General features: G+C 33.9%; 1 protein-coding gene across 11 annotated transcripts in view; it reads right to left on the bottom strand.

Moving 5' to 3' along the window:
- Positions 1–13,829, bottom strand: part of Fcho2 (FCH and mu domain containing endocytic adaptor 2) — a 104,817-nt gene that overhangs the window by 23,263 nt on the left and 67,725 nt on the right. Inside the window, exons 14-18 of one of the 11 annotated variants that reach the window (XM_050153742.1) lie at positions 6,345–6,356; positions 5,938–5,962; positions 4,392–4,434; positions 2,800–2,891; positions 787–890 (exon numbers count right to left, since the gene is read on the bottom strand). In XM_050153742.1, the coding sequence (XP_050009699.1) occupies positions 787–890; positions 2,800–2,891; positions 4,392–4,434; positions 5,938–5,962; positions 6,345–6,356 (276 nt within the window). Of the gene's footprint in view, positions 1–786; positions 891–2,799; positions 2,892–4,391; positions 4,435–5,937; positions 5,963–6,344; positions 6,357–13,291; positions 13,396–13,829 lie in introns of all 11 variants that reach the window. The other 10 variants (XM_050153738.1, XM_050153745.1, XM_050153739.1 and 7 more) reach the window with 10 other exon arrangements.

Raw genomic sequence — 13,829 nt, 5'->3', positions numbered from 1 at the left:
AGGCAACTTTATAAAGTATCTTCTACATTCAGCTAAAATACCCAAGAAGAAAGAAAATAAAATAAGCTTGGCTTTCAGAAATGTAACTACGGTGATTAAACAGCAAGGAGTGTGAAAGATGAAACAAAAGAGAGAACACAGAGGCACAAAGGCTGGCTTGGGACTCACCCAAGTAGAGACCACAGGTGTTTCTGCCATTACTGATGGCTTTTGAAAGCCAGTGCTTCCTATTATTTGTACTTTTATGTCAGCTAACTGCTTTGGACTTGTCTCCTATGTATAAAAATAAAGCTAGAACAGACAGATGCCCCCTGAGAATCTCCTAACAATAAGGTCTAAAACATACCATATTTTCTTTCTAATATATTAAACTAAGGCAGAATTACACAAACTTGCCTATTTTGAGTCAATGGACACCCCTTGTGTAATATGCCAACGTTTTGAAAGGCAATCTCTGTCTTCTTAGGCAGTGTGTTGCTTTTCTAGTATAATTTTCAGACTGTATAAAAGAGAGAAGTGAGTAGAGAAACTTCCTATTCTTTAAGGACTTTAGAAAAAAAGCATTTAACTAAGCAGGGGCATAGAGAAAAATATCTGTCTTAAGTCAAAACAATTATACCATTTTTAGGGACTGGTGTGGTGGCAGAGGCAGGTGAATCTTTGTGAGTTTGAGGACAGCCTGCCTACATGGTGAGCACCAGGGCATCAGGGCCATACACTGAGACCCTGTCTCAAAAACAAACAAACCCAAAATAGTTATATAACTTAAAAAACGTGAATACATACTATTTCATTAATCCCACTCAGTTTGCCTGAAGTAAGCTTTGGTCTGGAAGCAGGCCTTGGAGGTGGAACAATGGTGCCTATAGAAAGAGGAGTTGTGGGTCTGGCTGAGGGAGAGAAAAGAGAACTTGAAGAAAATCATTAGTATGTAGCAATCCTAGATAAAGACAAAAGAGCTATTAGAATCCAAAGACCATTCTTCAATTGTGTTAATATAATTAAGGGGATCTGCTGAATCAGTGAAAAAAATCTGCCCATCAGGTATCCTTTTATCAAAGTTATTGCAAACAATCAAACTTTCCAATAAAACTGACACACAAAGAAATTTTGTTCTTGTTTCAATTATTTTATAAATATAAAAATTAAATCTGGTTTAATTTGATTAAAAAAACCAATTCAAATTCAAAGGTCGTTTACTCCAACACATCTAATTCACAGAGACTAACTAATATGAGTGCAAGGCTTTCCAGCTCTGCCTTCAAAATAATGTGAATGTCAAAACACACTTAACCTTAATTAAACTTTGCAATCTGACTTAAATAGAACCACATTGTAATATTCTTCAAATAATGAAAAGCATTACAAATGCTTTTAATTTTTTAAAAATAGCACCAAATCAGTACAACTTATTTTTAAAATGTTCATAATACCTTCATTCTTCTTAAATTCTATATGAATAGTGTTCACTGCTTCAATGCCATCTGCAATACTTTTATAACTTAAAAAAAACAGTATCCCTAATTTACAAACCTTTATTATATTAAATAAAATTCAAGTATAAAAAAATCAAAATTCAAATATATAAATATGTATGTGTGTGTGTATAAAATCAAAGTAGGGATGAATTACAGAGGCAGATATTTAAATTATCATTACAAAATCACTAATTTATTTTTGTGCATATGTGGGCATGTGCATGGAGGTCAGAGAACAACTACAGAAATCAGTTCTTTTCTACCATATGAGCTCTGGGGATCAAACTCAGGTCATTAGGCCTGGCCACAATACCACCTGCTGGCCCTTAAATTATCTCCAAATAAAATGATTTTCAAAACCTCTGGTCCACTCAAAAATATGTGCTATAAGTCAAACATTGAAAAAAACTGCGGGTAGGAAAAGTATATTTGCCAAGTTCTCCACATTCACAGATGTGCAAAATTAAAAACACATAAACCAGCCTATGTAAACACATGAGAAAATAAAATACAAAGCTAAAACTCCTTGGTCATCAATAAGGAGTGGAGGCATGACAGGAAGCAGTAGGAGGGAAAATAAACTCACAGGAAGGAATTACCATTAGAAAGCACGTCACATGAAAGTATGTGTGCATGCTCCAGAAAGGCATCCAAAAGCTGGAAGACATCAAGTTTAAATTCAGAGGCTGCTGCCTCCTTTTAAATGATAACTGTTTTTTTTTTTCATGCTACCCATACTCGACAGAAACGTGTACCAACCTGAATAATTACAGCACTTCCCTGTGCTACTAATGGCTATTGTAAAGATATGGTCATGTAAGTGAAACCAGCACTGAACTGAACTTGGTATTTTAAGCTGTGGATAAGTTTAACCCAGCATAGGCATTTTTACAGGAATTACTGGTCAGAAGGCCTGTCCAAGTGTCATTCTAAATGGACTTAAGTAGAGCCCAGTAAAAGTGTGAAATCAATTCCTTCCAGTAATCAAAATTATTTTATAAGGAAAACTAATAACAATACTTATCTACACAAGTATTTAAAAATGAATACTATATCTGCATCCCTCAGATAGTGTGTGTAGAAGCTGCTGAAGGAGGTGATTATAATTATTATATAATCCTTAAGTGTTTTAGTGTTCTTTTACTGGTGGTGGTAGTGATAGAACTCATTATTATTGGAAGACAAACTTAAAAAGAGAACTTTATATGATTAAACACAATAAAAAATGGAATCAATCAAGGGGAAAATGCAGCTACTATACTCCTAAAAATAAGACATCTTTCTCATATACATTTTATCACTTTGGTTTTGCTTCGTTTACCTGACGATGATGAAGCTAATGAAGCTGAAGAAGTTGAGTCAAGAGGTGATGCAAACAAGGGGTCCCAAGCAAGGAAATCACTGGCTCCTTTCCTAGCACACCGTGTTAAAAAACGAGTTAGCAGATTATTTTATTAGCATTAAATCATTTATTTCTATTCCACAGAATACCAGTTCAATGACTGTGATTAAATAGATGGGCACATGGAGAAATCTAGTCAACAGACTTAGCCAAGGGCATAAGCAGAATCTACAATATTAATTGTATTGTTGGCAAGGAAAGCCATAAGGATTGGTCTCCTTTGATCATACCTTGCTCACTCAAATGAATATGAAATACAGTGATTTCAGATTTACAAGTGAAGACAGGCAGCAGTCTAAATGAGCTACCTAATAGTTTCTAACAGTCTAAGTTCTAGCATAGTCTAAAATAAAATTCAAACCGAGTGAAATATGTATGAAATTTGAGTAGAATGTAAGCCTACTCTGCTAAAATTATCACCATGACCTAAAATCACATATTTAGTATTTCAACATGCAGCAGTGCAAATGAGTTCTACCTTGTACAATAAACCCTGTTATAACTACGTTAAGTGACATCCAAAGACTAAGCTTTAAACAACTTATCTCTAAAACCAGTAACAGCACCACTATATTTATTTTGTACCTCACAAGTAACAAATAATCTTTAACTATTAACTCCATTCAGCTAAACTTTTACTCATGTTAAAACATTAACTCAAAGAAAGTACTCTTGGTGGTAGAGAAGTGAAAAGGGACTCATGGAACACTGGCTTAACAATTTTCTTTATTTCCCTTCTTTTTTAAGAGCAACAAAGATGACTATCTGGCTCCTAGCCTTTCCATCTTAATTGAGGTACTTCATCTTGAAGCTCATGACATATGGTCCCTTTTATAAGTCACAATCCAAAGTGAAGGGGAAAAATGAAACACAAATGAGAAAACTTTTATTAAAAAAAATCTGAAAACAGATGTGTATAAACCTAAGATATCAGCATCCATTAAGAAGCGGTAGTAAGGCTCCCAAAGTCAAATGTAGTTAAGAAAAACCACCATAAAAAGACGTTTCATGTGAAAAGAAATTATTAAATATCTTAAAGCCCCAACATAAATTTTACAGTTCAGAAAACAACACAACTAAAACTTAACTGTATAACTCTAGAAAAAGAGGACAAGAAAAATACAAAAAAATTATAAATGTGGTTTTAAAAGGAGTGATTAAGCAAAGCATGAGATTTCCATGCAATACAAATACTGATTATGATGCTACAATATCAGTCCTTAAGACCTGCCAAAAGAGGGACAGAGGGAAAGATGGGGTAGGGGAAAAGAAGAGTTACCCACACCCACAGAATGCACAAGATCAAAGGTGTCCCCTCTAGACTATGTATTTTGGATGTGTCAAGATGTAACAAATATACTAATCTGGTAAGGGACTTGAAGAGGAGACTTGGTATATGTAAGCGTAAGGACTATATAAGGGAATCTCTGTACCTTTCACCCAGTTTTGATCTTAACCTAAAATTGTTCAAAATAATAAAGTCTATTAAAAGAAATAAACAGCAAACTTACTCATTGGGTAGAGAAGATGGTTTTGATTTTGTTAACTCTTCATCTAATTAAAAAATTAAAATATTATGAAAAACTAATAATCCTAGAAGAAAAATATTTTAATTAAAAGATCCTCTATATACTTACATATTCCAGTACTAAGAAAAACTTATAAATTTTGTAATAGAAAAATTAAATACAAATGATTGTGGGAGAAAAAAGGTAAACACGCTGAATTTCTGTTGATTTTTGATTTCTTTCATTAACTTTATAGAACAAAACATAGACTGTTAACTTTAAAAAGTTTAAGAGCTGGGCATGATAGTTCAGGTCTGTATATAGTCTCAGCACTCAGGAGGCAGAGGTAGGTATATCTCTGTGAGTTCAAGGGCAGCCTGGTCTACACAGTGAGTTAGTTCTAGGATTACATAGAGAGATCTTATCTCGAAAAAAATAAGTGATAAGAAAAATTAGAAGAAACATTTAAGTACTTGTGAGTATTCTACTTAAGAATTTTAATTCATGAATTCTATAATCAGTTTTCAAGTTCTAGAATACTACTAGTGACTATTATATAATCATCAGTTATGATGAGCTACTGAGGGAGGTCCTACTCTTTTCTGCTGCATTTTGTATTTGTGCCATGTCTTATTTCATAAGCAACTGACAAGAACAGCATGGAATGAAAGACCATGTTGGTGAATACAAACTTTCCCCACACTTTAATGTTCTATATCACCAAGCAACAAGAATGACTGCAGTGACTCAAAGTGGGTCCTGCCTGCAGCACATTACAGAGAAGTTAGCACACTGTACACTATGCTTTTTGCACTACTTTTCCCTCAGCTTATTCAGGATGTTTGCTGCATTACCTTCCACCTGACAGCAACTCCACTTAGCCTAGTTTCTCTACAACCTCTATCATCAAATATTTCGTTTAAGGGTAAAATCCTTAATTTTGGTATTTATCATTAATTTAATCGGTGTTATCAATTTTGCTAAACTTTTAATCAAGGCTGATTCTTATTAAGCATTCTGTTTACAAAATTACAAAAGCTTCCTATTAAGTCTGATTTATAGCACATAATTCTGCAAAAAAATTATTGCCATCCTAAAATTTTTGGTATTATAAACTTGCTATTTTGAAGATATAAAATAGAAACTACAATTGTAATATGACTTTAAAATAAGTAAAGTTCAAGATTACTATTTTATAAAACATTTTCATAATCCCCTCTGCCAAAGAGCTGAGGTTTGAACCCAAGGGTTGTGTACATATTAAGTTATGTTAACAACTGAGCCATATCCCCAGTCCATTTTCATATTCTTAATCAAAAGTTAGTCTCTGGCTTTGTTGATTTCTAAGAAATTCTATAAGCTGCATGAAAGGTTAAGAAATGTCTCCTAATACAACCAGAAATACAGGCAATTTTTTTGCCTGTATAAAATACCCTTCTAGCCAACCAGTGAGACTGGTAAAATGAAAAGAATATTACACAAGGCTGAGACTAACAAGCTGCCTATGTTCTTACAGACATAAAATAACCAATCCCTATGTCAAACTTACTAGATGAATTCCGATTCATCTGCACCTAAAACAGAAATGCAAAAACTAAGTATTATTAAACAAATAATTTAACTTGGCAACAAAATATTTGCCAAAATGTTGCTAATAAGAACCTAGTTTTATGTTGTCTTTATTATAACTACTTAACAATAAGTTGCATTTATGAAAACTCTGTAGTTGTAATTGTACCTCTAAATATAAGCATGATTTCAATAGTATAGTAATTGAATTTAGAATACAGAATACATGTACTTAATAAAATGTGCTTAAAATGTTAAGACAGTATCTAATGCAAAATACCACAAAATTTACTAGTAATCCAAATTTAACAAAATTTTTAAAATCAAATGTTCAATTACACTAATTCTTTAAAAGTCAATAGGTGAAATATAAAATCTGACACTTACTGGACTGTGCCTCTAGCAGTGCATGGAAAGAAAGAGAAAGACAGTGTTCAGTAAAGAATTCAATTCTCTTCACACTTAATAATTTATCTCTTCCTTCTAAATACCACTTAAAATAAATACAACTTAAAACATGGTTAGGAGGAGAAATTATGCAAGTTAACCAAATGGGCAACAAAACAAATGCAAAGATAATCTTCCCAAATACAACACTGACTACTAAATTTTTTCTCTGAGTATGAAGTTATAAAAGACAGATGAGACACAAAAGTTTTTTAAAAATACTCATGACCTCAACTGCTTAAAGAGATCTGTAACATTTTAATACATATTGATCCTTCTAAGCTTTTGGCTCACCCGTATTGTTAATTTGTAGACAGATATTGGGGTTCAACATGAACATCAGAAAAGCAAAGTAGCCAACCACTAGAGAGACCTTTTACTTCTACCAAATCTTCAGCCCGAAGGCGCGAGAGATCCTGTCTCCACGAATCCTTACACTCCACAGTCCACTAAGTTGCTGTCTCTTCTCCCTTATATTTCTCTCTCTGTCCAACATATCACTCCTGTCTCCACCTCCACCCAGCACCTCAGTGCTAGGGTTAAAGGTGTGTGATCTCATCTGCTGGGATCACCTCTGTGTGAACTCTGTTTCTCTTTTAGACAGAATCAATCTTGTGTAGCCTAGAGGGGCTTTGAACTCAGAGATCCTGCCTCTGTCTCCTGAGTCCTGAAAATAAAGGTGTGTGCCACCACTCCCTGGTCTGTATAGCTGTTTTGCCCACTGAACTTCAGGCAAGCTTTATTTATTAAAACACAAATAGGGGGCTGGAGAGATGGCTCAGTGGTTAAGAGCATTGCCTGCTCTTCCAAAGGTCATGAGTTCAATTCCCGGCAACCACATGGTGGCTCACAATCATCTGTAATGAGAGCTGCTGCCCTCTTCTGGTATGCAGACACACACAGACAGAATATTGTATACATAATGAATAAATAAATATTTAAAAAAAAAATAAATAAAATAAAACACAAATAATATATCACTATATTAATTAGTTGTGCTGTTATACAATTAAAAACTGTCAATGGCTCACAATTCTCTACTTTACATATATAAGTCTCTTTATAACTACATAACAGTCAATGTTAAAATAGTAGTAACAGACTAAAATCCCACTATTGAAATCTTTAAGGCATGCCCTTGAGAATTAAATTATAGAACCATTTTCCTTCATCGAAAATTATCTCCTCCTTCCCTCCCCTTCCTGTGTTACTGGGTATCAAACCAAGGGCATAGTGTTTGCCTGGCAGATGTTCTACCCATGATTTGATACCCAAGAATATGAGTACATGTATAAGAGAAAAACTTTCACCTTCAAAACATATGTATATATAGACTACTATATTTTATTCAGAACATATACTTAAGGCCGGGGTGGTGGCATATGCCTTTAATCGTAGCATTCAGGAGGAAGACACAGGCAGATCTCTGTGAATTCAAGGCCAGCATGGTCTACATGTCATATACCAGGTCAGTCTGTCTCAAAAATAAATTAAAATTAAAAAAAATTAAAACATGCATACAAATTAGATATCATAAAATGGCAAGAACTTCATTATTAAGAAAACCAACTTCTAAACAATGACAATATGCATACACACACACTTCTCATTCTAAAACACGATTTTTCCTTTTTGTAATACTTCTGAATTAATAATATATATTATCAATGTATTTATGACTTTAGTTTTTTTTATTTTATCACTATTGTGTGTGTAAGATGCACGTGTGTATGGATGCAGGCACGCATGTGGATGGAAACCAAAAGAAAACTCTGGAAAGTCAGTTCACTCCTGGACTTGAGCTCACATAGCAGGTGCTCTTAACAGCTGAGACATCTCAATGGCTACATCATTATTTTATTTCTTCCTTAAACGCAAATTTTATGGTGAAAGACAAGAAAATAAAAATGCAAAGAAGAGCCAGGAATGTCACTCAGTGGTAAAGTATTTGGACAGCGTAAGTTAGGGCCTGGATTCAATCTCCAGAAATGTGGGGAAGGGGGAGGGGATCAACCTTTAAGTTGATTTTCATGACATCTTTTTACATTAGAGTTGAAAACACAAGAGCAAAACCTTTGAAATTAGATGAGGAAAACAACTTTTCACAATCTTTTACCAGAGACAAACAGCAGTATCTATAGATGTAACAAATAACAAAAAGTTCTTCATTTTCTCTCTCTCTCTCACACACACACACACACAATCCTTTTTATATGTATTGGTGTTTTGTCTGCATGTGTATCTGTGTGAGGGTGCTAGATCCCCTGACTTTACTGACACTTATGAGCTGTCAAGTGGGTACTGGGANCCTATGTATTCGATATTATGTCAAATCACTTCCAATAATATACTGAAACCTGATATGGCTATTTTAAAACAATGGTTTCAAGGTTTGGGGCATAAAATATTTTCTGCATTTCAAAAATTAGACATAATAAGGTACTCAGAACTGAATGAAAGTCCTTCGTATCTACTATCGAACAGCCTTCCAGAGATTATGTACACGATAATTTCTATAAATATGAGATTAGTTCTCTGTAGTCTGTCATCAATAGTCATAGAATAAGGAAACACAAGTTGTAAACGGTCTAGTTAATACAAATTTAGAAAGGCATATTTTCATGTTTGTTTGTTTTCTAAGTTTTACTATTTACTATGTTTACAGGAAATTGGTATGTGGGAGCCAGATAAGGGTATTGATTCTCTGGGCTGGAGTTACAGATGGTTGTGAGCTGCCCGACGTAGGTTCTAGGAACCCAATTCTTGTGCCTCTGCAAGAGCTATAAGCGTTCTTAATTATTAAGTCATCTCTCTGGCCATTGTATTTTCATTTTTATGAATGTTTTTGAAAGGTATTATTATTATTATTATTTGAACTTTTACTAACAATATTATTTGTTGCAATATTTTCCTCTGTAAATGTTGCTTGTCCTTTACTTTCTATATTGATAAATCTGTTAACATTTTCTTTTGTAATTTTTAAATACCTCCTTATTAAGAAAGCTACAGCAAACAAAGGTTTGAGAAAAATTTTAATTTTGTTGTTTACTTGTTTAAAAGAGGTCAACTAGAAAGTAACATAAAAATCAAACAGGGAAAATATATCTCCAATTCTTTTATCTTTTACATTGGTAGGTGGACTTTTTCTTTCCAAATTAATTATTCCAATAATACACTAGCAATACTTTCTACAGTGTACTATTTGTTTTTAAAAACATACTTAGCTTAATTAAAAATAGTCATTCCCTGCTTATAGAGGCAACAAAAACAAAGACACTATTCTCACCTATAAAATATCGAAAACAAACATAAAAACCATGTATTTACATATTAAATAAGTCAAATCTTCATTATATTAACAAAAACTTACAGGCATAAAAATAAGACTTAACTATATGAAATACTTTACAATTTGTAACCCCCCACCCCACTAATAATTATTTTTAAGCATCTTTTTTCCTTGGGTACAGCTTGCTTTTTCTTTTTTTTCCTTTTCTTTTTTTGGTTTTTCAAGACAGGCTTTCTCTGTGTAGCTCTGCCTGAGAAAAGCTTTCTAATGACTCATCAATCACTACAGTTAATAGGTTGAAAAAATACAACAGGCAACTGTATATTTATACAGAAAAGAGGCACAGATACTGTTCCAAAGTTATAAACTTGGAAACATCTTCAGTTCAACTACTTTGGGGAAATGTCTCCAGAGGCAAGATGGTTTTTACAGTGCACTTTACAATTCTTAGTGGAAAAGGAAAAGTGTTTTTTTTTTCTAATTGATTTTCTCTTGCTATCCAACCAACTATCCAACACAGTCACCGGCAGAATCTGGTATTCAGCTAGTGCAAACTGAGGTGCGTTATAAGTATAAAAGTGAACTTTGAAGATAATGTACACGTTAAAAATGCAAAAATCTCAAAATCTTTTATTATGTATATTAAAAACATTTTGCAATACTAAGTAAAAGATAAGATGGATTTCTATGCTTTTACTACAAGAAAATTTAAAAGTTTGTATGTTGCTGTACATATTCCTCTTGGGTGGAATTGCTCTAAAACTATACGCCAATGGAAGACTTCTCTATATTCAAACCGAATGACGACTCCCTGAATTCCTGATTTGTCTGGGTACAGGCACAGACCATTTCTACTGAGTTCCCAGGCTGTACTAATGCTGCTGGTCTGAGACACCATCTGAGGTAACTACTATAAGACAATGAGGGTTTCCTTGGGATAGACAGAGAGGGCACCATTGCTATAGTAGTCAATGAGACAACAATCCTCAAAAGTCTAAAGAAGTCGAGATGCCTTTGGGGACTGAATGACCCTTTCACAGAGGTCGCATATCAGATTATCCTGCATATCAGATATTTATATTAAGATTCATAACAGTAGCAAAATTTCATTTATGAAGTAGAACGAAAATAATTTTATGGCTGAAGAATCACCACAACATGAGGAACTGCATTAAAGAGTTGCAGCATTAGGAAGGCTAAGAAACCACTGGTCTAAAATAAACGTGTATACCATTTAGTTCAAGAATTTCATTGTAAAAATCACTTAATAAGGAAATACTGAAATGTCTACAAAGCATAGCTATACTAAGTTACTATATTAACAAGAACTTAGAATTATCAAATTTCTAAAATCTTTAGGACTTTAATTCTACAATGTAGACTTAAACAATGAAATACTCTATAGCTACTTGACATATTGCTTCCTGAAGTCCCTGAAGTAGTTTCAAGAAGGATCTCAAGGAAGAAAGTTGATAGAACTATTCAACTATGAATTCACTTTTAATGATTTTAATTACTTGACACAGGATTCTACTACTTTTAAAGAAGCTTGAAGACTATAAAGAATTCACAATAAAGACAATTCCAAAATACTTTAAAGTAAAAACAAGAAAAATATGTAAAACATATATATGCTTCATAGCTTTTTGAGCAATCAATCACCTGTATACAACATCCTTACAGTTTTATATATGTTAAAGTCACTTAAATCTTACAAAATCAATTATTTTCATCTTCCCTAGGCATCTTACTAAAACTTGTCTAACACTGAACAGCTAATAGGCCTGTCCTTATAGTAACTGTTAATCTACCATCTTTGATCAAATATTTATGCATTAGGAAAACAATGAAAGGCTATATATTAAATTGTTAACTCAGTTATCTTTGGTAATACATGGGATCCATATTTTTCTGTGTTTTCTAAATTTTCTAACATGTTTAGAGGCTAAAAAAAAAAAGGCAAACAAACCAAGTTTTATAATAATAAAAAAGAAAGTTAAGACTTAGTGATTCTAGTCAAGCACTTTAATCCCAGCACTTGGGAGTTGGAGGCAGGTGAATCTCTTGAGTTCAAGGCCAACCTAGTCTACAGAGTGAGTTCCTGAATGCTAGTGCTACACAGAGAATCCCTGTCTCAAAAATACATAAATGAATGAATAGACAGACAGACAGAGAAACAAACTTAGTGATTCTTATATTATTTAAATTATAGCTATCTCCTTGGTAGCATACATCTAGTCTTCTCTCATTTTCAGTAAGTCAGTTCACGGGGACAAGAAATGAAAGAGGCTACCATTTTAAAGTGGCCCTCCATTCAAAGTACATTTCCAATCTATGTACTGGGTTTTATTCAATGTGAACATGAAAAACTAATACATAATCCAGAAGAGGGAACAGATACTAAGTCTACATAGTGTAATATGCACAGTCATTAACAGAACTACAAGCCAAGTGTATGGCAGCCCACAGAGAACAATACAATCTGCTGGAAGAATAACCACCAGGCAGCTGATGGATAGCTAGGTCTTAAAGAAAAAAGCCATTTTTGCCTCAGAGAAAACCGTCACTTCAAACAAAGAAGTACAATAAAACATGGATGTATCAAATAGCATGAACAAGCTCAATGGTAGTGTGAGGGTATAAGTGTCATGATGAGGCCCAAAGTTCAATCCTATTCCTAGTTCAATCCTATTCCTATCTCCTTAGAAGAACACAAAAGAAAAAACACAGCATATAGTGTTCGGAGAATAGCTGAAAGTTTGAGTGGCTGGAAAGATAGGAAAGGGGGGCTGGGATGTGACGCAGGCTACTGAGGCAACTTTATAAAGTATCTTCTACATTCAGCTAAAATACCCAAGAAGAAAGAAAATAAAATAAGCTTGGCTTTCAGAAATGTAACTACGGTGATTAAACAGCAAGGAGTGTGAAAGATGAAACAAAAGAGAGAACACAGAGGCACAAAGGCTGGCTTGGGACTCACCCAAGTAGAGACCACAGGTGTTTCTGCCATTACTGATGGCTTTTGAAAGCCAGTGCTTCCTATTATTTGTACTTTTATGTCAGCTAACTGCTTTGGACTTGTCTCCTATGTATAAAAATAAAGCTAGAACAGACAGATGCCCCCTGAGAATCTCCTAACAATAAGGTCTAAAACATACCATATTTTCTTTCTAATATATTAAACTAAGGCAGAATTACACAAACTTGCCTATTTTGAGTCAATGGACACCCCTTGTGTAATATGCCAACGTTTTGAAAGGCAATCTCTGTCTTCTTAGGCAGTGTGTTGCTTTTCTAGTATAATTTTCAGACTGTATAAAAGAGAGAAGTGAGTAGAGAAACTTCCTATTCTTTAAGGACTTTAGAAAAAAAGCATTTAACTAAGCAGGGGCATAGAGAAAAATATCTGTCTTAAGTCAAAACAATTATACCATTTTTAGGGACTGGTGTGGTGGCAGAGGCAGGTGAATCTTTGTGAGTTTGAGGACAGCCTGCCTACATGGTGAGCACCAGGGCATCAGGGCCATACACTGAGACCCTGTCTCAAAAACAAACAAACCCAAAATAGTTATATAACTTAAAAAACGTGAATACATACTATTTCATTAATCCCACTCAGTTTGCCTGAAGTAAGCTTTGGTCTGGAAGCAGGCCTTGGAGGTGGAACAATGGTGCCTATAGAAAGAGGAGTTGTGGGTCTGGCTGAGGGAGAGAAAAGAGAACTTGAAGAAAATCATTAGTATGTAGCAATCCTAGATAAAGACAAAAGAGCTATTAGAATCCAAAGACCATTCTTCAATTGTGTTAATATAATTAAGGGGATCTGCTGAATCAGTGAAAAAAATCTGCCCATCAGGTATCCTTTTATCAAAGTTATTGCAAACAATCAAACTTTCCAATAAAACTGACACACAAAGAAATTTTGTTCTTGTTTCAATTATTTTATAAATATAAAAATTAAATCTGGTTTAATTTGATTAAAAAAACCAATTCAAATTCAAAGGTCGTTTACTCCAACACATCTAATTCACAGAGACTAACTAATATGAGTGCAAGGCTTTCCAGCTCTGCCTTCAAAATAATGTGAATGTCAAAACACACTTAACCTTAATTAAACTTTGCAATCTGACTTAAAT

The sequence above is a fragment of the Alexandromys fortis genome, unplaced genomic scaffold (genome assembly GCF_014885135.2).
Source record: "Alexandromys fortis isolate MF-2015 unplaced genomic scaffold, M_Fortis_MF-2015_v1.1 scaffold_79, whole genome shotgun sequence".
Classification (NCBI taxonomy): domain Eukaryota; kingdom Metazoa; phylum Chordata; class Mammalia; order Rodentia; family Cricetidae; genus Alexandromys; species Alexandromys fortis.
Note: the sequence above shows the minus strand (reverse complement) of the source record. Positions and strands in the feature narration are given on the sequence as shown.